This window comes from Mytilus edulis, chromosome 1, assembly GCF_963676685.1.
Source record: "Mytilus edulis chromosome 1, xbMytEdul2.2, whole genome shotgun sequence".
In the NCBI taxonomy this organism is placed as follows: Eukaryota; Metazoa; Mollusca; class Bivalvia; order Mytilida; family Mytilidae; genus Mytilus; species Mytilus edulis.
The window spans coordinates 44,179,733-44,205,580 of record NC_092344.1 but is presented as its reverse complement, the minus strand read 5'-3'; the positions used below and the strand labels follow the sequence as shown (position 1 = coordinate 44,205,580).

Here is a 25,848-nt window from a genome sequence, read left to right as displayed (position 1 = left end):
GCTTTCGTTTTTGAGATATAAGCCAAAAACTGCATTTGACCCCTATGTTCTATTTTAAGTAACGGCGGCCATGTTTTTTGACGGATCAAAAATCAAAGCACACACTTTGTGCAGGATAATCTAAGGAACAACCATGCTAAATTTTAACCAAATCCATTCAGTAGTTTCAGAGGAGAAGATTTTTTAAAGTTAGCAAATATGATGAACAAATTGTGAAAAATTGTCATTAAAGGACAATAACCCCTTAAGGGATCAATTGACAATTTTGGTCAAATTAACTTATTTGTAGATCTTACTTTGCTGATCTTTTTTGCTGTTTACAGTTTATCTTTATCTATAATAATATTCAAGATAATGACCAAAAACTGCAAAATTTCCTTAAAATTACCAATTAAGTGGCAGCAACCCAACAATGGTTTGTTTGATTCATCTGAAAATTTCAGGGCTGATAGATCTTGACCTAATGAACATTTTTACTCCATGTCAGATTTGCTCTAAATGCTTTCGTTTTTGAGATATAAGCCAAAAACTGCATTTGACCCCTATGTTCTATTTTAAGTAACGGCGGCCATGTTTTTTGACGGATCAAAAATCAAAGCACACACTTTGTGCAGGATAATCTAAGGAACAATCATGCTAAGTTTTAACCAAATCCATTCAGTAGTTTCAGAGGAGAAGATTTTTTAAAGTTAGCAAATATGATGAACAAATTGTGAAAAATTGTCATTAAAGGACAATAACCCCTTAAGGGGTCAATTGACAATTTTGGTCATATTAACTTATTTGTAGATCTTACTTTGCTGATCTTTTTTGCTGTTTACAGTTTATCTTTATCTATAATAATATTCAAGATAATGACCAAAAACTGCAAAATTTCCTTAAAATTACCAATTGAGTGGCAGCAACCCAACAATGGTTTGTTTGATTCATCTGAAAATTTCAGGGCTGATAGATCTTGACCTAATGAACATTTTTACCCCCGTCAGATTTGCTCCAAATGCTTCCGTTTTTGAGATATAAGCCAAAAACTGCATTTGACCCCTATGTTCTATTTTAAGTAACGGCGGCCATGTTTTTTGACGGATCAAAAATCGAAGCACACATTTTGTGCAGGATATACTAAGGAACAATCATTTTAAGTTTCATTCAAATCCATTCAGTAGTTTCAGAGGAGAAGATGTTTGAAAAATTGTTAACGACGACAGACGACGACGACGACGACGGACGCCAAGTGATGAGAAAAGCTCACATGGCCTTTTAGGCCAGGTGAGCTAATAAATACAGGTAAATGAAATACAATATGTTAAAATGTTTGAATGTGTTTTTCGTGTATGCATTATTACCTCTTGGAATCTTTCATGATCAGTTCAAATTCGTTTCGTTATAAGAAAAATCTGGTTTTTATAGTTCTTAGCACGCCTTATCCTTGCGTGTAAGAATATAGTCCGTTGCCGGTCAAGGTTAAATGTTATTATTAAAGTTATCGAGAATGTACACATAGAATTATATTGAAGGAATGGACAATTTCATCCGACTTTACAGCGATTTAGGAATATAAAGCAGGTAAAATGCAGTTACTAATGAAATGTAGTATTAATAACAACTGAAAAACAAATGATGTTTCCCGAAAGGCCACATGATGGCGGAATTTCATAACGCAAAATAGGAAACTGTCAATTTTGCCGGGAACAATATTTTCGGCTAAACAAAACTATAAAAATATTATTAAACGTTCATAACAACCAGATATTAATTCCAAGTCCAAATATATGAAAGTGTCATATAATATGTTACATTATGACATGCTGGAAGATCTTACATCTATAGATATTTCCAAATGTTTCATAAGTTGAATGAGGTAACCATTCTTGTTTTTACTTATGAGGAACTTGAATTGAAGTAGTTAAATTTTATTTTCTTACAAGTTCTTTGTACAGGTCTCACATAAGTAAGCTCTTCTTTGCTTAATCCACTTAGACATACCATGATCCCCCCTCCCAAAAAAAACCCAAATTAAAGACATTGAAAAGTGATCAACTTTTATAAACTAACCTATCTTTTGTTCCTGCAGGAAACAAATTAACTCCTTTGATAAGAGCTTGTATTTCTGGTTCACTCCAAAGTTTTCCTTTTGCCTGTGACCCCTCTCCTGATGATTGTTTATGGAGGACTTCCATTTGTTTCTTTTTCTCTTCCTCTGTCAGTCTATTTAGTTCTTCAACCTGTTGGCAAATAAATTTCATTTACTTTCATTCTTGTTTCTTGTAAACTAGAGGCTCTAAAGAGCCTGTGTCGCTCACCTTGGTCTATGTGCATATTAAACAAAGGACACAAATGGATTCATGACAAAATTGTATTTTGGTGATGGTGATGTGTTTGAAGTTCTTTCTTTACTGAACGATTTTGCTTCTTACAATTATATCTATAATGAACTTTGCCCATTAGTAACAGAGAACTATATTTGGTAAAAATTTACATAAATTTACCAAATTAATGAAAATTGTTAAAAATTGACTATAAAGGGCAATAACTCCTTAAGGGGTCAACTGACCATTTTGGTCATGTTGACTTATTTGTAGATCTTACTTTGCTGAACATTATTGCTGTTTACAATTTATCTCTATCTATAATAATATTCAAGATAATAACCAAAAACAGCAAAATTTCCTCAAAATTACCAACTCAGGGGCAGCAACCCAACAACCGATTGACCGATTCATCTGAAAATTTCAGGGCAGATAGATCTTGACCTGATAAACATTTTTATCTCATGTCAGATTTCCTCAAAATGCTTTGGTTTTTGAGTTATAAGCCAAAAACTGCATTTTACCCCTATGTTCTATTTTTAGCGGTGGCGGCCATCTTGGTTGGTTGACCAGGTCATGCCACACATTTTTTAAACTAGATACCCCAAAGATGATTGTGGCCAAGTTTGGATTAATTTGGCCCAGTAGTTTCAGAGGAGAAGATTTTTGTAAAAGATTACTTTAATTAACGAAAAACGGTTAAAAATTGACTATAAAGGGCAATAACTCCTAAACGGGTCAACTGACCATTTTGGTCATGTTGACTTATTTGTAGATCTTACTTTGCTGAACATTATTGCTGTTTACAGTTTACCTCTATCTATAATAATATTCAAGATAATAACCAAAAACAGCAAAATTTCCTCAAAATTACCAATTCAGGGGCAGCAACCCAACAACCGATTGACCGATTCATCTGAAAATTTCAGGGCAGATAGATCTTGACCTGATAAACATTTTTACCCCATGTCAGATTTCCTCAAAATGCTTTGGTTTTTGAGTTATAAGCCAAAAACTGCATTTTACCCCTTTGTTCTATTTTTAGCCGTGGCGGCCATCTTGGTTGGTTGACCAGGTCATGCCACACATTTTTTAAACTAGATACCCCAAAGATGATTGTGGCCAAGTTTGGATTAATTTGGCCCAGTAGTTTCAGAGGAGAAGATTTTTGTAAAAGATTACTTTAATTAACGAAAAATGGTTAAAAATTGACTATAAAGGGCAATAACTCCTAAACGGGTCAACTGACCATTTTGGTCATGTTGACTTATTTGTAGATCTTACTTTGCTGAACATTATTGCTGTTTACAGTTTACCTCTATCTATAATAATATTCAAGATAATAACCAAAAACAGCAAAATTTCCTCAAAATTACCAATTCAGGGGCAGCAACCCAACAACCGATTGACCGATTCATCTGAAAATTTCAGGGCAGATAGATCTTGACCTGATAAACATTTTTACCCCATGTCAGATTTTCTCTAAATGCTTTGGTTTTTGAGTTATAAGCCAAAAACTGCATTTTACCCCTATGTTCTATTTTTAGCCGTGGCGGCCATCTTGGTTGGTTGACCGGGTCACGCCACACATTTTTTAAACTAGATACCCCAATGATGATTGTGGCCAAGTTTGGTTTGATTTGGCCCAGTAGTTTCAGAGGAGAAGATTTTTGTAAAAGTTAACGACGACGGACGACGACGACGGACGACGGACGACGGACGACGGACGACGGACGCCGGACGCAAAGTGATGGGAATAGCTCACTTGGCCCTTCGGGCCAGGTGAGCTAAAAAGCAATCTTACCACCACATAGTTTATCAATTTTACATGTTCAGTCCCTACTAACAAGTTAAACCCACTTTCTGCATGAAAGTATCCCAAACCCTACTGATATCTGTGTAAATATTATTCTATAAAAGCAAATAAATCAAGGGAAAAGTGAATAAATAATACAACTCATTATTTAAAGTGGCATCAATAAATCACAAATCCTAAAACAATAAATTAAAGTGATGTATCTCAACTTCTCCTGTAAGCTAGTGCAGCAGGATCTGCCTACTGTATCAGAGCACCTGAGATCACCCAAGATTTTTTTTGTAGGCTCAAGTCCTTAATTTTCTTCATAACAGACCTGTTTACCCATTCTGATGTCTATCAGTAGAATTGTCAGTAGTTTTGCAATGTTGTCAGTAGTACTCTCGATGAGTGCCGCGTAGCGGCACGAACCTTCTAGGGGGGTTTGGGGGCATGCCCCCCCCCCCCTCCCCCAAGAAAATTTAAAAAAATTAGATGCAATTCCCTGCATTCTGACAGAATCTGCAGTCTTATTCAGACATGTTTAGAACAAAGATTTTGATCAAATTGTTTTATTGGTAATAAGATATGTCCACCAACCCCAAAAATCTGAGAAAAAAATTCTGAAAAAGTCCAACTTTCATAAAAAATTTGGGCAGCACGGCTCCTGGAAAATCAACATTTCCCATTTTTTTTTTAAAGCAAATTAAGGCCTTGAAAGATTGGGCAATTGAGGAAGAGCTTGCACTAAGGAGGAGGGCAGTTCCCCTTATCCTAAAGGAACATCTTCTTAGCACAGTGAATAGACTTTACAAAACATAAATTTACTTACCACAGGCAATTTTAGAATGTGGAAACATCAATTTGAAGTTTTTGGTAAGGCAGCAACCATTTGATTTTCTGGGGGGGGCTATGGTTTTTTTTCTGGACAAATTATTTTTTTCGCCTGCGGCGAAAAACAATCTATTTTTTTCGCGACAAGTCGAAAACAATTTTTTTCTTTCAATTTTAGCATTACATATAGTGGCAACTGAGGGTGAAACAAACAATTTTTTTTTCTCAGAATCAAAAACAAATTGTTTTTTTCTCCAAAAACTGGAAACAAACTTTTTTTTCCAAAAAAAACCATAGCCCCCCCCAGAAAATCAAATGGTTGCTGCCTAAACATATCTGCACTTGCTAGGGAAACCCCCAAAGAAGGGAAAGTTTCCCTGTAACAATCTTTGAATTTTTGGCATGATTTCTTTGCCGATGTTGGTCCGGTTGTAGTATTATTATTATTGTCATCAGTGGTCGTCCTCTTGGACATGATTTCAATTTACCTTGTCTTATATGCGCTTTAAAGCATTGATATTCTAATTAATTCAATCGTTTAACTGATCAAGATCAAAATTTAACGGATTTTGAAACGAAACGATTCAAAATTTAACGGATTTTGAAACGAAACGAATTTTTTTTCAAACCCGTAGTTTTTGGTATGACAATCGTAGTCCGTATTTTTTCAATGAAAACCGTAGAAACTACGGCAAAATCGTAGAAGTAAACACCTCTGTCATAATGATTTTTTTCATCTTTTTTTCCTCTTTGATTTGTTTTGCCATGGGATTGTCACTTTGTCTTCAATACATGAGTATTGAATACTGCCTTTCTTTTCCACTATCATCCAATGATTAAGCAGCAAACAAAGATCATATATGTTTTATAAATACATTGTACCAAATATTGACCTCAAATGTTAATTAAGGAAAACACAGAGATCTTCAATATTCCCATACCTCTCTTAAAAATGCTGCTTTGGCTTTAGATTCATCCCCTGATGTTAGCTCTTGATTCAGTGACTGCAATCTGAAACCAAATAGTATCTAAAGGTTAGATTCTGAAAATTATCTTTTGTAAAATTCTATAACAACAATGAAATACTTTAAAGAAATGTACATTTAGTCTAAAATTTTACACAGACATGATTTTAAATTAAAAAAAAAAATATGTACCAGTATACTGAACAATTCAAAAATATTCAAATTGGTATTATACACTTTTTAAAAGTGTTCAGCCTATAATTTACAAGTGATCAAATAAAGTGAACAGGATGTTTTATACAAGGCAAATATATAGGACTTTACTAAACTTTGAATAACCTACAGAAACACAATTCATCCAGTTAATTACTGAAGATAATTTAAACAGAATGGTACTGCATTTATTACTGAAGATAATTTAAACAGAATTGTACTGCATTTATTACTGAAGATAATTTAAACAGAATTGTACTGCATTTATTACTGAAGATAATTTAAACAGAATTGTACTGCATTTATTACTGAAGATAATTTAAACAGAATTGTACTGCATTTATTACTGAAGATAATTTAAACAGAATTGTACTGCATTTATTACTGAAGATAATTTAAACAGAATTGTACTGCATTTATTACTGAAGATAATTTAAACAGAATTGTACTGCATTTATTACTGAAGATAATTTAAACAGAATTGTACTGCATTTATTACTGAAGATAATTTAAACAGAATTGTACTGCATTTATTACTGAAGATAATTTAAACAGATTTGTACTGCATTAATTACTGAAGATAATTTAAACAGAATTGTAATGCATTTATTACTGAAGATAATTTAAACAGAATTGTACTGCATTTATTACTGAAGAACATACACAACATGTGTCCTTTAAAGGGAAAAATATTCATGCAAAAAACAAAACAAATATGTTATAATGATAATAGAAATAGTTTACTTAATTATAGACAACTGATCAGCAAGTCTATCTACATCAGTCATGTTTGTTACTCTTTGATCGTCTACATCAGTGAAGTAACTGTAATCCTGAAATACAAAAAAGAAATATTATACATACCACACTATTGACATTATCACTAAATCTTGTAAAAAACAAAAATGCAATGTTGACTCTAAAGAAATTAAAGGATGGAAAACTTCTACTTTTGTAGAGATCCCTGCAACAACTTTCTAAAACTTTTTAAAACTTTGTATTTGCTTTCAAAATCCCTCTTGAAAAGTATCATATATTTTATTGATTATATCTGGCTTTAATTGACTGGTTGTTGTCTCTTTGATGCATTCGCCGTTTCCATTCTCATTTTATAACATAAAAAAATATAACTTCAACTACAGAATTATAGTTTATCAGGAAGTCACAATTAGTTTATAGTCAGTAGCAGCAGAGTAGCGTACTGATATCAAAATACCTTTACTGCTGTTCTTAATGTTTTTCTTTCTTTCTTGAAGATTTTCTTTTGTTGATCTTTTTCCTTTTTCAATGCTGCAGCCTGAATTAAGAAAAAAAAATAAAATTTTACTGTCAATTATCTTCAATTCAATACACCTCCGTGGACAGAAACCCAAAAAGTATCAAGAAGCTTAATCTTTCTCTTTCACATATAGATTATTTATAAAAAGAAAAGACCAATAAGCATTTTGTCAGAGCAGCAAAAAACTACCTCATTTTGGTTCTATGTTTGGGTGAAAAATTTGAAGACTTACAAACTCTCAACTGTGGTATATTGATGGCATTTTAAAAATATTTCTCTTTTTTTTTGTTAACAATAGTCTTTAAAAATCTTTTTTTTAATTACTTTTTTTGAAGATGTATTTCTATAAGGGAAGATTAAAAGGTTCACACATTCATATGATTTCTATTCAATTTGGTTTACTGATAAAAAAAAATCCTGAATATTATTTAGTTTACAGTAGCTATAGTCTTGATTACTGTAAATTCAGAAATTATTGCGTGCACTTATTATTGCGATTTTGTCATTTTAGACTCAAATGTGATTTAAACTTTGCGATATTGAGAAAAATCCTTTTTTATGCATATAAAATATTTCAAAATGCGAGTTTAAATTATTGCGATTATAACCCTGTCGCATTTTTCGCAATAATAAAAACATCGCAATAATTTCTGAATTTACAGTATTGAAAAAAACCAGCGTAATTTGTCAGGAACAAACCTTGTTACATAAGTGTGTTGTGCATACTATCGCAACAAACTGGAGAAAAAAGGAACATTTGGTCTCTTGTGGAGAGTTGTCTCATTGGCAATCAAACCACATCTTTCTTTTTAAATACCTGCGCTTTTGCTTCTTCTTCCTCTTTTTCTTTTCTTTTTCTCTCTTCATCTAATGCTTGCTGTTTTATCTATATCAAACAAAGCCAGTACCAAATTATTTCAACAATAAACAATTCATTCTGTAAGTATATATATCTGATGTTGGAGTCAAACCACTAATAATATTACATGGGGTAAAATAGAAGTCACACACATGGCACACTTATATTATGTTCTTTTCAGCTTTTTATTACAGTAAGTTTTTCTACTAGAATCAAACTACTTCATACAAGCCATAGATTTGTTGTCTGACATGGAAAATCTGATGAATAAAATAAAATTAATATGACAATGCTCAGTGATAATTTACCCTAGCTTCCTCTTCCACTTTTTGTCTAGCTGCTTCTTGTTTTGCTCTTTTCACTGATAATTTCTTTTCCTTTTCATCATCTAAAAATTTCTGTATTCTGGGATCACAGGCATATGCATTATCTACAAAAGAATTGTATGTTAACAGGAAATATTAATTTTTTTACCACATCTAACACTGTTATTTAAAAACAAAAGTTTTTGGGGTTTATATTTTTTCAGTAGTAATGTTTCACTATCAAAAATGAAAATGTTTCCTTATTTACTAGTTAAAAACTGAACAGCTGTCCAATGAGGGAAGAATATGCCTGTTGTATGCTTATTGAAATTGTTCCAAGAATAATAGAAAATTGTTAAAGGCATTTAATCAGAAGTCAGCAAAATGACCCTAACAAAAAGTCTTGATAGGTTATCCAATATCATATAAAAAAATTCTTTAATCTTTTATTAAAGCCAATAACTCTGGAACAGCAACTGTGAAAATAATCAAAATTGAAAAGGAACTTACTTTAACAGTGTTAAGTTTAAAATATCTTCAATAAAGTATACATGAGCTACATGACATGTGAAAATTTTACTTAAGTCAGATAGACACTTGCAGTCCTAAGAACACCAGATTTTGAACATGTAGTTACTTTAATAAATCCCAACAACAGCATTAGACTACTCTTATTAAGTGTGAGTTATGTGAAAAATTGCCTTAAATCTCACAGTAAAAGATCACTCTCTCTGGAAAAACGAACTCAAAAAGGAGTTTCCTCAAACAGATTAAACTATGTACACTGCATAGAAGTTTCATGAAATTGATCAAAACATTCTCTGGTGTGTAGATGAGACAAAGGTTTATCATTAATACTTCTATCAATGAGGGTTTGTAAAAATCCTATGTTTTCAATATATGTTTTGTCCTTTAGTGGTAGGAGGTCATTATCTACTTTACATCTGCTTGTCAAATTGGATCTGTGCCTCAGTACTTTGTATTCTACAGTTTTAATACTTTAAAAGATACTACCTTTAAAACATTTTACATACCGACTAACTGTCTTATTCTAACCATTTCTTCCTTCTTCCTTTTCTGTCTAGCTGCTTTGTTTTGTTTTTCAATCCACCTTCTTTCTTCTCGACTATATAAATATATTAAAAAAAAACTATGAAATAGAATTATTTCCATCATCTGTACAATTTTGAAAATATTCAATGAAACACCTTTTTTTCACAAGAAAAAACAAACATATAAAAAATACAAACAAATACCAAACATATCCGGAATGTTGCAGCCTTCAGTATGAAAAAGAGGTAAGAAATCTTCTTACAATTTTAAAAATTTGTGAAGCATCCATATAAACTTTATCACAAAACCTTCATGCTCTGTACAAATGTTTCAATCCAACTCTGAAGGACTTGAATTGTTAAAATATCTTACTTTTCTCCTTTTTCTTTTTCTTCTTCATCAAGGTATGAAAATTCTCTCCATGATTCTAATTCATACCTAAAATAATCAAACATTTAGTATAAACAGTCGTTTTAAGATTAACAAACTCATATCTTGTTTAAATGTGCATGTCAATAGTTATTATCACAGTGATAACTTCTTAACAGATCTTTTTTTTCAGTCTTTCTGGCTATTTTAATCTTTTCATAATGCAATTTTGTTCCCTAAAAAATTTAAACAATTATCTAGTCCATGTCTAAAATTAGAAATTATCTTGATTTATCTTAATTCCAATTTTCAATTTACAAACCGTCTCAAATTTCAAAACTTCTTTCTTTTAAACATTATATGAAGTGTTTTGACCAATTGTATGCATTACATCATAGTTTTATAAATAAAGTTCAATTTTACATGTTAGTAACATTTAACAACAGTGAGTTATAATATAGCAGTATTATATATAAGTGAGTTAAAGTAAAAAAAAAAAAAACAACTGAACAAATGAAATCTATGAAGTTTTTACTGTAAATATTTGAAACCATGCTAAGGCCTATAAAACAAAAATACAAATCTACAGTAAAGAATATTGGCTGAGTGTCTGTGTTTAATGCATGCATGGCTGTATCAAAGCAGCCAGTTTTACCTGGTGATGGAAGCAGTAGTACTAGAGAAAACCACCAACTTAGGTACAGAAAATTGATAATTGTTGTAAATGCAGACTCGAGATGAAAGCACCCTTCTAGGAGTGGGTTTCAACAAACAACCTCAGCATTTAAAGGACAGATGAACTCCTTAGATCACATGGCCACAGAGGTCAGAGCAATTAATTCATTGAGAGTATACTTATAAGGGTATTTCTCATTGTAGAAGGCTTTATGGTTTCCTGTAATTGCTTACATCCACTTCATTTGAACTTTGTTGGATAGTTTTATCATTTGCAATCATTCTAACTCTCTTTATTTCTATATTTTCTTCTGTTGGTACCTTTATAAAATGAACAAAGTATACAAGTCTCAAATATATGTGTGAACAAAGATGGATATCTTACCAAAATGAGTAAAAGTTGTCTACATCTTCAAAGTTTGTATCAGGCTTTCCTAAACTGGGTACTCTTTTCTTTGTGCTCCATCTGTAAATGATTTTGTTTAAAACATTGAATTATTTAATTTTCAACTAAACTTCATTACTCTAAAACAAAAAAATAACACAGTAAATATGCTGTTTTTGTGTAAAGGAAATAGAAACAAAACTAATACATATAAACAATTGTCTTTTTTTTTGTATTAGGAATTCTGTTATGACAATATCAGTAACAGTACCAGCCCTATAAATATGCTGAATATCATATCAATAAATCATCAAACAATTCTTCATTGACTTATACAAGTTAAACATGTTTAATATTGTATACGGTAGTCAGGCTTGTATAGTTAGCACTGGTATAGTCTGACCTCTTCTCTCCACGAAATTTCATGTAAAAAATCTTTTTGTAACCGTTAGAAAAGGTCTAATGAAACTCTTGTAATTTCAAATCATGTGTTGTTATTTTCAGTTCTTACCTTGCATTTCTTTCAAAAGCAGGAGTAAATTCTTCAAAGAAGTGTTCTTTTGAATCTGCATTATTTGGTGGAACATCATCATCAAACAAAGGATCTACACTATCAAATGATCTTTTCTTTATTGGATTGCCTAATGTTTCCCATGCTGAAATTATATTAAAGCATTATCAATCACTTCATGATTTCGATAGGTGCTACACTATCAAATGATCTTTTCTTTATTGGATTGCCTAATGTTTCCCATGCTGAAATTATATTAAAGCATTATCAATCACTTCATGATTTCGATAGGTGCTACACTATCAAATGATCTTTTCTTTATTGGATTGCCTAATGTTTCCCATGCTGAAATTATATTAAAGCATTATCAATCACTTCATGATTTCGATAGGTGCTACACTATCAAATGATCTTTTCTTTATTGGATTGCCTAATGTTTCCCATGCTGAAATTATATTAAAGCATTATCAATCACTTCATGATTTCGATAGGTGCTACACTATCAAATGATCTTTTCTTTATTGGATTGCCTAATGTTTCATATGCTGAAATTATATTAAAGCATTATCAATCACTTCATGATTTCGATAGGTGCTACACATCAAATGATCTTTTCTTTATTGTATTGCCTAATGTTTCCCATGCTGAAATTATATTAAACCATTATCAATCACTTCATGATTTCTATTGGTGCTTTTAGTAGTGTCCTCATAGAGGAATAATTATTTCTGAACTTAGTCATGTAAGTATGTGCATGTATATGTCAGGAAAACAAACTTAGTCTTAGATACATGATTTTTTTTATTAGAAGTTATTGGCTTTGAACTGGCCCTAAGTAACTGTGACTACTCACAAATCTGTACTTAATGTCTTTATTGTTGTGGAGATGTGTACTAAATGTCTTTATTGTTGTGGTGATGTGTACTAAATGTCTTTATTGTTGTGGAGATGTGTACTTAATGTCTTTATTGTTGTGGAGATGTGTACTTAATATCTTTATTGTTGTGGAGATGTGTACTTAATGTCTTTTTTGTTGTGGAGATGTGTACTTAATGTCTTTATTGTTGTGGAGATGTGTACTTAATGTCTTTATTGTTGTGGAGATGTGTACTTAATGTCTTTATTGTTGTGGAGATGTGTACTTAATGTCTTTATTGTTGTGGAGATGTGTACTTAATGTCTTTATTGTTGTGGAGATGTGTACTTAATGTCTTTATTGTTGTGGAGATGTGTACTAAATGTCTTTATTGTTGTGGAGATGTGGACTCAATGTCTTTATTGTTGTGGAGATGTATGAATACCCTGCCAAATCTGGTCAGTGTTTCAGTTTAAAATACTTCTTTTTCTGCTTTGAATCGATCTGATGCGGTAAGCCCTTTTTAACTATTTTTTTCAGTTTGTTCATGTTTTGCTGTTACACCACTGTACCTGGTTAGTGGGAGGGTTGGGCACCCAAAACATGATTAACCCCACCACATTCTGGAAGTGCCTGTCCTAAATCATGAGCCTGTAATTCAGTGGTTGTCATTTGTTGCTGTATATCATGTCTTAGGGTTTTATTTTGTTCATTGTTTCGTACATAAATCAGGCCATTAGCTTTCTTCGATTGAAGTATTTTACATGTCATTTTGGGGCCTTTTATAGCGGACTATAAGGTATGGTATTTGCTTATTGTTGGAGGCAGTATGGTGACCTAAAAATTATTAACTTCATTGTCAAATGGTCTCTGGTGGAGAGTTGTCTCATTTGCAACTATACCACATCTTCTTATTTTTCATATTTAACAAAACACTAGAAGAATTTAATTGGTTATTTCAGATTGATAATTAGATTTGAAGAATCTTTCCTTGTCTTAATGATCCATGTATAAGAGTGTTGCAATATATTTGTTATATCGATTCTCTGTACAGGGTTAACTTTCATTAAAATAAAGTAAAGAAGATAAACATCCTACCTCTAGTTATACATGTAAAATAATCATCTTCTCCTTCTTTAACTTTCACCCCTCTTGCTTTCCTTTTGTCTGGATGATGTTTTAATACTTTCTGTTTGTCTGAAAAACAACAACCAAAAACAGTGTACATGATGATGAACATGTAAATTAAATGAAAAAGTTATATATATATTTTTTTTTTAACTCATATCTATAAAACAAAAGAAGAATTTGTCTAGAGGACAAAAACACCATTGCCTGTAAAATGCATCAACATGCTAGTTCAAACCTATTGATGTTTTAGCAAAGGGGCCATAAGAAATTAATCCGGTTTCAATTTCACCAAATAATTTGACATTTAAAATCAAAATCTAATTAAAAATTCTGAAATAACTGAATTTGTTTTGCCTTTTAATCATAAAATGTTGGTATAAATATGATCATATGATGATATCATCAAGATTTTATTACAATTAGTGTGAAATAAACAGTGGACAATCTTAGTACTAGCTACTAATTAAAACCTGACTAAAGTAAATGCTAAATAAAATCATCCTGTAATGAAATTTTCTAAAACATAAAAATGATAATTTGGTACTCACATGCTTTCTTAACCTGGTTTTCTGTAGCTTTGTATCTTAACCTACTTAAACCAAGGACTGCATAGTGATCTTGTTTCTAAAATACAATAACACTTCTGGCTTAAAAATAAGTAAAATTACAAAAATAAAAAACTCCAAGAAAAATTTCAAATTCTAAAGTTTCTTGTCAAATGGTAAGAACAACATTTGAAGCTCAAATGAATGGATATTTTCTATTTAAATAATAAAAACATGTACCATTAGACCAGTACAAATTCGGTGCATTACGTTTGCACGCATTACCATGACATTTGCATGCATTTATTTGACAGGTAAACTCAGGTAAAATACAGGTAATAATACTTATTTATTCATTAATTTATTCAACTATTTACAAGTATAAGTACCCCTTCTGTTAGTCTTAAGTGCATCTCCAAGATATTTCCCCATACTATCAATACAGAAAGTAAATCCATCTGCATATTAATGATTTTTTCCCTTGATTTGTTTCATACAAACTAAACTCCATGTTTGTGCCTTGGTGTAACTTTACAAACTAACTTCAATTATTTTCTCATTTCAAAAGATATCACTATTCATTGAAACACTTTTCACTCTGAAATATTTGCAATGAAGTTTCATGTATGCCTTAAGCTATAAATGGGTTTATTATGATCACTTTATACTTGGTTTTAGAATTCAATATGAACAATATATAATTTTAACAAGTGAAACTGCGAGCTACTGCTCACTGATGATACCCCCGCCGCAAGTGGATAATATTAATAGTGTAAAAATATGCAAGTGTTCGGTAAACAGGAAGTTGTCGAGTGATGAATCTGAAAACGCATCACACGGTATAGCTGACTTATAAAAATCCTGAAACCAAATTTCAGAAATCCTTGTATTGTAGTTCCTGAGAAAAATGTGACGAAAATTTTCAACTTGGTTATCATGTGTAAAATCATACAAGTGTTCGGTAAACAGGAAGTTGTCGAGTGATGAATCTGAAAACGCATCACACGGTATAGCTGACTTATATAAATCCTGAAACCAAATTTCAGAAATCCTTGTATTGTAGTTCCTGAGAAAAATGTGACGAAAATTTTCAACTTGGTTATCATGTGTAAAATCATACAAGTGTTCGGTAAACAGGAAGTTGTCGAGTGATGAATCTGAAAACGCATCACACGGTATGGCTGACTTATATAAATCCTGAAACCAAATTTCAGAAATCCTTGTATTGTAGTTCCTGAGAAAAATGTGACGAAAATTTTCAACTTGGCTATCATGTGTAAAATCAGACAAGTGTTCGGTAAACAGGAAGTTGTCAAGTGATGAATCTGAAAACGCATCACACGGTATGGCTGACATATATAAATGTTGATACCAAATTACAGAAAGGGTGGATGTGTAGTTCCTGAGAAAAATGTGACGAAAGTTTCATGGGACGGACTGACGGACGGACGGACGGACTGATGGACGGACAGACAGAGGTAAAACAGTATACCCCCCCCTTTTTTAAAGCGAAGCGGGGGTATAATTAACAAATATTTTCAAAATTAATAATTGATTGTCACATTTATTATGAAAATAAAAAAAATATATATAGTCATTTATGATTTAATTTAACTTTTATTTATATTTTTACCTGAGTTTACCTGTAAAATGTATATGCGCAAATTTAATCAAAAGCTGCTCGCAAACGTAAAACATTTTAATCCCCAAATGCGCACAAACGTAGTGCGCCCGTACAAATTTGACTTTTTTAATACAGCTATAAATACATAGTTCGAAAAAAATATCTCATCAACATGATAAAGATGGGTTTTATACAGAGGATAAAAATTGTTGTGAAGGCATTTACATGTACTTAATAGTTTTCTTTCCATTGCATTTCATTTAAGTTTTATAATTTCCATTGTTTAAAGTGCATTCAAGTTGGTGGATCTTTTCTTGTGGGCCATTTTAAAAAAAATGAGGCAAAAGTGTGACATGGGGGGTTCAATTTCAAACTCAATATTTTGTATTTCTTTTTGTCTTACCCTATTACCGATACTTTAAATTTTATAATTCCAAAGTTTCAGGCAGAATGAAACAGACACATTGAATAATCTTAAATTTTAATAACATACATCTCAAAAAATTTGAACAGAAACCATACTACTTATAAACAAGTTTGGTAATAAAACAGTTAAAAAAACATTGCTCAAACCTTTTCCAAATGAAAGTCAATAGAAAAAGAAAAATTTTAAAACCAAAATTTCCATCTTTTCTGCTAAATCATATAATAACAATCAAATAGAATAGCTTAATTTAAAAAAAATAATAATAACTAGTAATTGAAGTTTTTGCCAATAAAAAGAATCTTAATATATTTCAGTTAAAATAGTAAACTTTGAAAGCCCTGAGTTTTTGTGATCATTTGCAACAAAAAAAATGTCATTTCATTGTACCGTTTTTATGTTATTGTATGTAGAAAAAGCCTTCTATTTTCAGTATTTTGTCACACTCCTGACATATGTTACAAAGATTGAAAAATGCTTTAAACTTTCACAAAAATTCACTTAGCACATTGCTATATCATTGATTTCAATTACTGATATCTTTTGCCATAGAACTGGACTTTCTTTTTAGGGCCATTTAAAAGAAATACAAAGAGAAGCACCCAAAAATGTCAGGAGTGTGACAACTGTCTTTAAACATCTACCAAATAATAGATAGGACTTAAATGTTTTCTTCTTTTTTATTTTTCAGAAGTGGCTATTCCAAAGAGAAGAAAAAAAATTATTACAACTGTGATATGTTTATATCATAGATGTGGGAGTGCATTATATATGTCAGGAGTGTGACGCTTTTTTTAAGACATTTTCTGTCAGTGTGAATAGCCACTTCTGAAAAATAAAGAAGAAGAAAATATTTAAGTCCTATGTATTCTTTGGTAGATGTTTAAAGACAGTTGTCACACTCCTGACATTTTTGGGTGCCTTTCTTTGGTGTCCATTAAAACAATAAAATATGTGATTTAGAGCACCAACATACCCTTAATTATAGTGCTAATATACCAATACAAACTTATTTCACACACTGACATTATTGGACTTTAAAACATGGTTACAAAGAAGCTTTAATTTTAAAAGTGTCATTTTTTGAAAGACTTTATTTTTTGTACATACCTTCACAATAAAGGTCAGTGTTTACTTATTTTAAAATTTTATTGGACAAAATTACAAAAATATTTAAGACTAATAATGTAGCAACTACCAGAAATATTTCAGTTTAGCAAAAAAACGATCCACTTTTTTCAATACTACTTTGAAAATTTCTAATTTTTTAAATGTCACGCTAAAAGCGTCACACTCCTGACAAAAATGGCCTGTTTTTAAAACATTTCTCTGAAGTGGTTTGAGATATCTTCATGAAACCTGGCAGCAAGCTAGCCCTGACTATCCTGCATTTATAACACCTGTGTTATAATTCTTTATAATTCTTAACTTAACTAATATAAAAATATACCACAAAAAGTAAAAATCCTCATCGTTTTTGAAATGGCCCTTATTTCCAATTCTGCAACCATTAGTATTTATCAGTCAATGGCATAACAAGATTTTTTTTAAAGATTACCTTCCATTCTTTTGGATCAAGCCCCAACAACAATGCTTCATCATTTTCATCAATCTCAACTTCTTCTTCACTTTCTTCTGAACTTGAACTGTGGACTGAGTGATGTGATATAGAATGTCTTTGTCTTCTTCGCTGACATAGAGCTTCATACCATCTTCCTGCTGGTTCAACCTTTATTGTCACAGGTACTAAGAAAATATAATTACATTTTTGACATAAATTTAAAATATTGTTTAAAAAATATTTAGAAGCAAATAAATGATTAGACATGAATGAGATTTAAAACAAATCATTTTAATGAACAAACAAAATGAACAAAGGACAACATTGAAAAATATCTTCTGGTGCCTACTAACAGCCTTAGAATTGTGATAGCCTCTTTATTTTGTTTATATTATAATTGTAAAATAAAGATGTATAATTATGTTAATATTATTAAATAAAACTTCATAACATATTGTCTTATATACATGTATAAACTTTTATTACACTGAAACGTTTCCATACATTATTGTTGAATATTCATGATTACTTGAATTTCAAGTAATCTGATTGGTTGATTTAAAATTTAGCAGTCAGGGGACTTACTTAAATGGGTGATTTTCTAAATCACTGATTCAAGTAACATTTTGTTCATAAAGGTTGAAAGTAAGAGTTATCTTTCTTTAATAATCACCTATTTAAGTAGTACAAATTTATCACTAGACTAAGTGATTTAATTTTATTGTAGTTTTAAATATAGAATACTAATGATCCAGGGACTAATTATGTTTCTAAACTTATCAGAACCAACATCTGTGTTGTCTAGGATGACCAGGTCATTTCAGGTGATGACCTTGTACTGAATCTAGGATAATGACATAAAAATCACTTGTTTACTTTAAGTACCATACCTCAATTTCCTTCCCAAAAATCACTTCTTTAAGTATCATTATTTTAATAACCCCCACTAATTTCAACACCCCGACCAGTGAAATTTTTATCGCGAACAGTAGAATTTTATTACATAATCTGTAAGATGAAACCTTGAACTTCACAGGAAAAATACTCCCACTGCTGGAAAAAATCTTTTAAGAAAGTATCAGTTTATTAGGCCAACCTTAAAAATATGTTAGTTTGCAGTTTTCCGACTGTACCTTCAGACTGAAGGGTCGGTAGGTAGGAAAAATATTTTATTTTATCAGCCAAAATACAGTTTAAACAAGCAGTTACACTAAACCAAGTTTCTTGTGAAGAAAAAAAACCATTTTAAAACAACAAACACTGGACATGCTGAAAACCAACATCAAATGAACAGGCATTTTCAGATAAAAAACTTTTTAACCAAAACTAAAACTTTAATATAGTGTCATTATCCAATTTATGACATAAAATATGGTATAATTATTAAATACTGGAACACTTATAAACAAGGAATGTCATTCTGACTAGAACTGTTTTAAAGAAATATATTCAGACATGTATGCTTCTTGACTAGAATGTTTTCATGAGTAGAGTATTTTCATCAGAAAAATGTAGATATTAAAGATTTATATGACAATGTATTAAAGAGTGTATTTTTAATAAAAAAAAATAACCATTGAATCTTCCTCAATTGAAAAAAAGGCAACTTGAAAAAAAAGTATTAAGACATTCGACTGTTTTCATATTTCTAACAATATTTAATTATATGTGATAAGGTTATATTTTTTGCCAGGCTTTAATGAAAACCAAAGAAATCTAAAGTTTGGGGTGAAATCCATAGCACCCCATTAAAAGTAAATGGTCTGTACTGAAATGTTTTTAATGCATAAAAAAAATTGGCAGCATAGCTCCTAAGGACATGTTTTAATTGAATTCACACAGACCATAGTTTGGGTATATTTAATATTGTAAGAAAGAGAATAATTGCAATGAGTTGGGCAGCCCCCCTTATCCTAAAGGAGCATACTCATTGCAATCGAAGATAGATTTAATATAGAGAGAGTATATTTATTTTTCAAGCTAACCATTCATTTTCTCTACATCTTTGTGTAGTTAGGGTTGCTTCTTATTGATTTGGCAAGATCTATATCCATTACATTTCAAATGAGCCCTTCCTACGTATAGGCGTGTTTACAGATATCCATGAAGATTTAAGTCACGGAGGAGTGGTTTCATCTTTGTCGTCTTCACAACGATTTGTAGAAAATATGCCATACTTCAAGCTGCTGTCGAATTATTTAACCACTGAAATTGGTTCCATAAAGTCATGATCAGGCTCCACAGATTCTGTGCCCGATTTGTTTGAGACAGAATGGTTATCGTGTCAGTTATGAATATCCGCTGCATCATCGTCAATGATATCATCACACATCATTACATGTGCCTGAATCTGTATAAACAGTTTACTAATAAACTTTTATGTTTGTTATTTGTCTTAAAATTGACACGAGACGACAGCGTAAAGTACTCCTCCGTGACTTCATGGATACCTGTAAACAATTTCCATGTGCTTTATCATTAAATGGTCACATGAACGCTTGACGGGAAGCTAAGAAAAAACGAACTTGAAATGCGTAATTGACCCAGACTTTAAATCATTTCCGGAAATTAAAGGACCCACAGTTCAGGATCGCGTCAATAGAAGTATTAAAAAAAATTTCTTCAAATTTAAAGCAATAAAATTTCCACAGTCGGGAGGATTTTCAAGGGTAGGTCGGTAAACTGCAAACAAACAATATTTTAATTTAAGCCTTATGTAAAGCCATTAGCCATTTTTTTTTTTAACTAAAATGGAATTTTCAGCTAAATTATAGCATCAAAGGCTACTGAAAAGAAGCAAAAAGTTTATTTTTTTCAATTTTAATAATTAAAAGATATTATTTAACACCTACATGACCAATGTATTTAAAATTTTGAAAAAACTACAAAATCCTGATTTGTGACAAAACTTCGAATTTGCTACTCAAATAAGTGATTTTTAAAAAATCACTTATTTCAGTAAGTCCCCTGACTGTTTAGTGCTCAGTTGTGAGTTTCTTTGTTAAGAGTTAGGACACATGGAGTCGAAACGGACAGATGTGTATTTCCAGTAGCCATTGAACTAGTTTCAAGGTATAAAAGTATAGTCATGATTCTATTGTTTTGACAGATCTGACATTTTGACGTTACTTGTGTGAATTAGCCCGTACACAACAACATTGTTGATTGATTGTAAACAGATAAATAGAAAACATAAACAAAGTTGTATTAGATAGAGAACTACGTTTCTGTACATATTTAAAGTGTTGTCCAAGTTGTGTTTTATTTTATACACAAATGCAAGGACATTATTTATATTGCATGTTTTACATGTTTTATGATTATGTCTATGTTTAAAGGGAAACTTCGCAAAAAAATCAAAAATTGATATTATGTTCATTCTGTATAAAAATGTTCAAATTCATAGATATTAAAGTTTTATTCCGCTAGATAAGCGATCACCATCGATTTTAAATTTAGAGTATCAATTCTCCGAGATCCGCCATCTTGTCTTCTTTCCCGATGAATAAAAACGATATGTCTATAAACCACAAAGAAACAAAACTACAGTAACCGATGTAGTCGTAATTGCGTGTCGATATCTTGTCAATCGTACGGTTGTTTAATACGACTAACTAACTTGATACGGAAAATATTCTTACTTTTTTTAAATTACCATGGTCTGTTGTTTTTAAACTGTTGATATTGGAATTAGGTGAAAAGTCAAAGTTGAAATCATAAATAAGTGTTCCGTGAAAATTGTTTTCGAAAATCTAATTTGTTCATAATTCTTTAAAGTAATAAACTTTTTTCAAATATATTTTGATCTTCCCTTATCTGATCACCAGCATGGCTAAAGGTATTACTTCCAAAGGTATTGTGAGGGGTGTGAGGTGACACGTCCAGGTATTCAAGCGATTTCCTGTCGGGCTTGCAAGTTCATGCATCGTTTCACTTCTGCAGGTATTGATCAGTGTACACGGCTGATAACTTATAACTTATAACTTTCCATTTTGAACTATCAGATGTATAATATACAACTCTGTCTTACTTGTCATTACTAAACTCATACGCTTGTTTATAAATAACATTTCTGGTGTAAAGAATATAATTCATAATATATAAATAATACCCAAAAAATAAGATTTGATGAAATTAAAATCTATTTAAATATTTTTTCCAAGGGTGAATTTGGGAAAATGTAATATATAGTCATTGTCAATAGTGAAGGACAGATTGGAACAGACCAGAAATATTGATTTAAAAAAATGTACGCACTTGCCGACGATTCGTTTATACGACTGGATATAAAGTTACGGAACTATAGCGCAATTTAAAATATATACGTGTATACATTGAACATAAGAAAAAAACATATATTTTGAATAAATAGGGGTAAAAGTGTTGTAAATAGACTAGCTAACGTATGCCAACAGTATGTAATCATCGAATGTCGATAGACTACAGTTGTATACCAAAAGAAGAAGAGAACCAATTTGATTTAAATACAGGTCGATGTATAACTTTTGCTTTGGTTCATTGAAGCTGTGGACCTAGGAAAATCACAGATTTATATTTCAATAAGATTGTTCTCAAACAAAGGAAGGAATTCGTCATCACAATTGTTATATATGCCACTGGACGAACACTAATTATCCCCAGGGGATGTGAATATTTTGCTGGGAAACTTTTGAGTATCAAAGTTTCAAATTAATTTCGGGATTTATTTTCTTTCTTGGTATTCAATAACCGAAAAAAGAATAAATTACTTGTTCGCTAAATAGGGATATTCTTGTCAGATAAAAGAATTTTAGTTATATTTTAAAAATAGGGAAATATGACATTAAATTGGTTCGGTCTTTTTTTAAACATCGTTAAAACGATGTGTGTCTAAGGTGAACGCCACAAGAACCCTGTAATACTAGTACGAGAGTATAGCATGTAAACATTCCTTCTCAATAATATGGTTGTATTGGAAAACTTTTCATACAGATTGACAACTCATTGTCCGATATGCATGTAATATTTGCCACATGACGCCCATAGTTCTTTCTACCATCATCACCTTATTCCTTGATATTGCTGTAAACATCGATGGTTCACACCCAAACAAAATGGGAGTAATGAACCTTCAGAGCTTCTCCGTGTTATACACTTGTGAAATATATAGACGAAATTTCTGTATTGAAATGAATCTACATCTCACAAACAGGATTTTCAAATAACGATTTTGAGTAATCACCTTACAAACCAATATAAACGTATGGCAAGATATAACCATGAAGGAATTTAGTTTTTGTCAGAACTCATCACTATATCATAAACGTATACGTATATATATGCATACAGTTTCAAATATCAAGAACAAGCGTTCGATGTCGATAGTCTGTTCTCTAACTGTTCAGAGTTAGACATGTCACTTGTTCATTCTTGGAAGCCTTCATATTCCCCGTCTAACGATGGGAACTCTTTCTGATTGTGTTGACTATAAATGCTTGTATGGTAATTCTGTCGTTTATCTGTACAAGCGGTTGCATTTCCTCTCCTTTCCCAACAAACAAACGAACGAAACGCAACTAGTCTGATTTCTCTGGAGCTCATCCTCAATGGCTCTTATACGTCAGGAAACTTACATGTATACTAATAATGATTGTTTCATGAACAACGATGTATGAACGAACTATTATAAATTCGTCAATATCTGTAATGCATGACTAAAGTATAACTTTTATTACAACTACTGTATTACTTATTTGGATTAATGACGGCTATCATGTTCAACATTGCACAACTATTATCATAGAATTTTAAAAAAAATCCTCAAAAATCCTCAAAAGATATAATGCCTTAGCTTAGATAATTATTATTCTTTTCACAAAAAGTTCGTGTAAATGATTGTCAAATGAATTTAATTATGTAAGAATAAAATGTTAAAAAGAAACTAAAAAAAAATTATGCATGTTGTATGTTGTATTTTTTTGTCAATTAAAAACTTTAAAATTGCAATAGTTTTATTAGCATTTAAACACAGCCAGATTTGAATACAAGTTAAGAAATTCCGGTAAAGTCAATGATATCAAACAGATGTACAATGGTATATCAAATTGGGTAATATTGCATTTAGTTTTTATTAAAGATTAAAACTACTATTTTTTGCTTCATATTTGAATCTTTACGCCAATTGCCGCTAAGAAAGTAATCAAAAATTGTTTCCTTTTATTTTTATACACTTTCGGAATTACGAATCTGAATTTTATTTTCAATTAATTTACACAATTTAATTATTGTATCTTTATTCTCATCGTGTATTTAATCTTAGTGTATTAACATCATGACAGCATATACTCTAATCCTTTCTATTTATCCTTTCCAAATAACAACATTTATACCTGTGTACGCTTGAACTCACACCTGCGGCTAAATAGCTACAAGGTAAACGAATTGACCTCAAGCCGAGAAATATACAGTGACCTTTACAAAATAATATACACACTCTACTCACACATTAGTTGCATTGAAATGATTATCAAAACAGTAACGGTAAATAGAACTGAAATATTTTCAGTTCACTTCAATATCAGTAAAAATGTTCAATAAATATTTTATGAAAAAAATCTCAACAATAATTAATTAAATTTATTCAAAAACATTTACTAGAGATAATTTTATAGGAGTTTAATTCAATCAATACAAAACGGTATATATATGCATATTCACTTTCGTTCATTCTTATATTGTGGTTTATAACTTCGACCATTCGTCAGCTGTGCGCTTTTAATTACGTATATTGTCGATAAGCTATAAGAGTTAAACAGATTTAATTTTTTCCCAGAATTCAATAAATCGGGCTAATACGTCACGACCCACTCGAGAATTCAACCAAAAAAGTTACAAATACTTGATTTTCTCCGTTATTAGAAGGAATATAAATTTAAAACTTTGCAAATGTGTTTTTTATGTTAAGATGAACATAATTAGATGATAAGTAAAAAATCGCGGAATTTCCCTTTAAGGTTCATGTGGACCCTATGCCTAAAATGACCGTATTTTCACCTCAAAATTTACTCAGAGTACAGACAAACCTGTGCATCTGGAAAAGTTTTAAGGCATAGCATGCCCTAGATAAATACAATTCAAATGCATTGTATGATTTTGAAAATTCATAACTTAACTGGATTTTGCGTGCACTTTTTTTGTCCCTGCAGAAGATGACAAAATTGACAAACAGTTGATTTTCCCTTGATATAGTTCACTAAGGTACACAGTTTAAATCACCAACTATTGTCAGGTATCTATTGTCCATGGATCTATTGTCCATGTCAATCAATACAGCTCACTTCAATTATTACCTGTGGGGAATATCTCAAACCTGTTTCCCAACTTAGTTTATTTTGGCATCTTCTGGAGGAACGAAAAAAAAGGTCCTTACCCCCCCCCCCCCCCCCCTCATTGTGGCATCAGATATCTTGTATTATGACGTCAAAATTTAATGGGAACCTGTGTGATGTCCAGTAATGGTGGAAAAAAAGTGAAAAGGTGTATTGGCAATCATACCACATCTTCTATTTTATATTTAGAACATATAATAGATTTAAGTTTTGTTATTATCAATTTTAATTAGGCCTAGTCATAGTTGTTCCTTGGGCTTAGATCTAAAAACTGAAAAAGACTACAGAGTACAGTAGCAACTGTCAGTGACAGTGACAGTGTCATACCTGATTCTGATCCACTGAGTTTCTGGTTTTTTACAATTTTGAGTGTTTTAAATTGTGTTTTTTTAGCAAATTTCTATGAAACTGCAGTTATGGTAAATTAATGTAAATCAAACCTGAAAGATTTCCAGTAACTTCTGTAACATCTTCAGGTAAAGCTTCTGGCAAAATCATTCTCAAAATTACATGTGCTGCTTGTCCGAAGTTGACTTCGAATTTTATTATTTGTTTGAAATACTACTATACAGGAGGTGTCTAAGTTCAGATTAAGTCTTATCTGAATATTGATTTTTCATTATCTTCTGTAATACTTTGTTATTAGTATTTTATTTTGTAAATATTTGAAATTAATTTAATCTAACGATGTCTCAGCTTTGTCTCGGTTAATAAACAAATGGCAACATGATAATGCAAGATGTTTTATAAATACACATTCTTACTGTGCCTTTAAATCTTTACGTCTGCAA

At 31.2% G+C, this 25,848-nt stretch overlaps 1 protein-coding gene across 1 annotated transcript in view; it reads right to left on the bottom strand.

The window, feature by feature from the left end:
* Nucleotides 1-25,657, bottom strand: part of LOC139512563 (dnaJ homolog subfamily C member 2-like) — a 29,597-nt gene extending 3,940 nt beyond the window's left edge. The window contains exons 1-14 of the mRNA XM_071300282.1: nt 25,498-25,657; nt 17,688-17,875; nt 14,085-14,160; nt 13,504-13,602; nt 11,550-11,694; nt 11,039-11,119; nt 9,982-10,047; nt 9,591-9,682; nt 8,560-8,681; nt 8,210-8,278; nt 7,330-7,410; nt 6,858-6,946; nt 5,877-5,946; nt 2,053-2,222 (exon numbers count right to left, since the gene is read on the bottom strand). Of these exons, the coding sequence (XP_071156383.1) occupies nt 2,053-2,222; nt 5,877-5,946; nt 6,858-6,946; nt 7,330-7,410; nt 8,210-8,278; nt 8,560-8,681; nt 9,591-9,682; nt 9,982-10,047; nt 11,039-11,119; nt 11,550-11,694; nt 13,504-13,602; nt 14,085-14,160; nt 17,688-17,875; nt 25,498-25,555 (1,406 nt within the window). The 5' untranslated portion in view covers nt 25,556-25,657. The remainder of the gene's footprint in view (nt 1-2,052; nt 2,223-5,876; nt 5,947-6,857; nt 6,947-7,329; nt 7,411-8,209; nt 8,279-8,559; nt 8,682-9,590; nt 9,683-9,981; nt 10,048-11,038; nt 11,120-11,549; nt 11,695-13,503; nt 13,603-14,084; nt 14,161-17,687; nt 17,876-25,497) is intronic.
* Between the last annotated feature and the right edge of the window lie 191 nt (nt 25,658-25,848).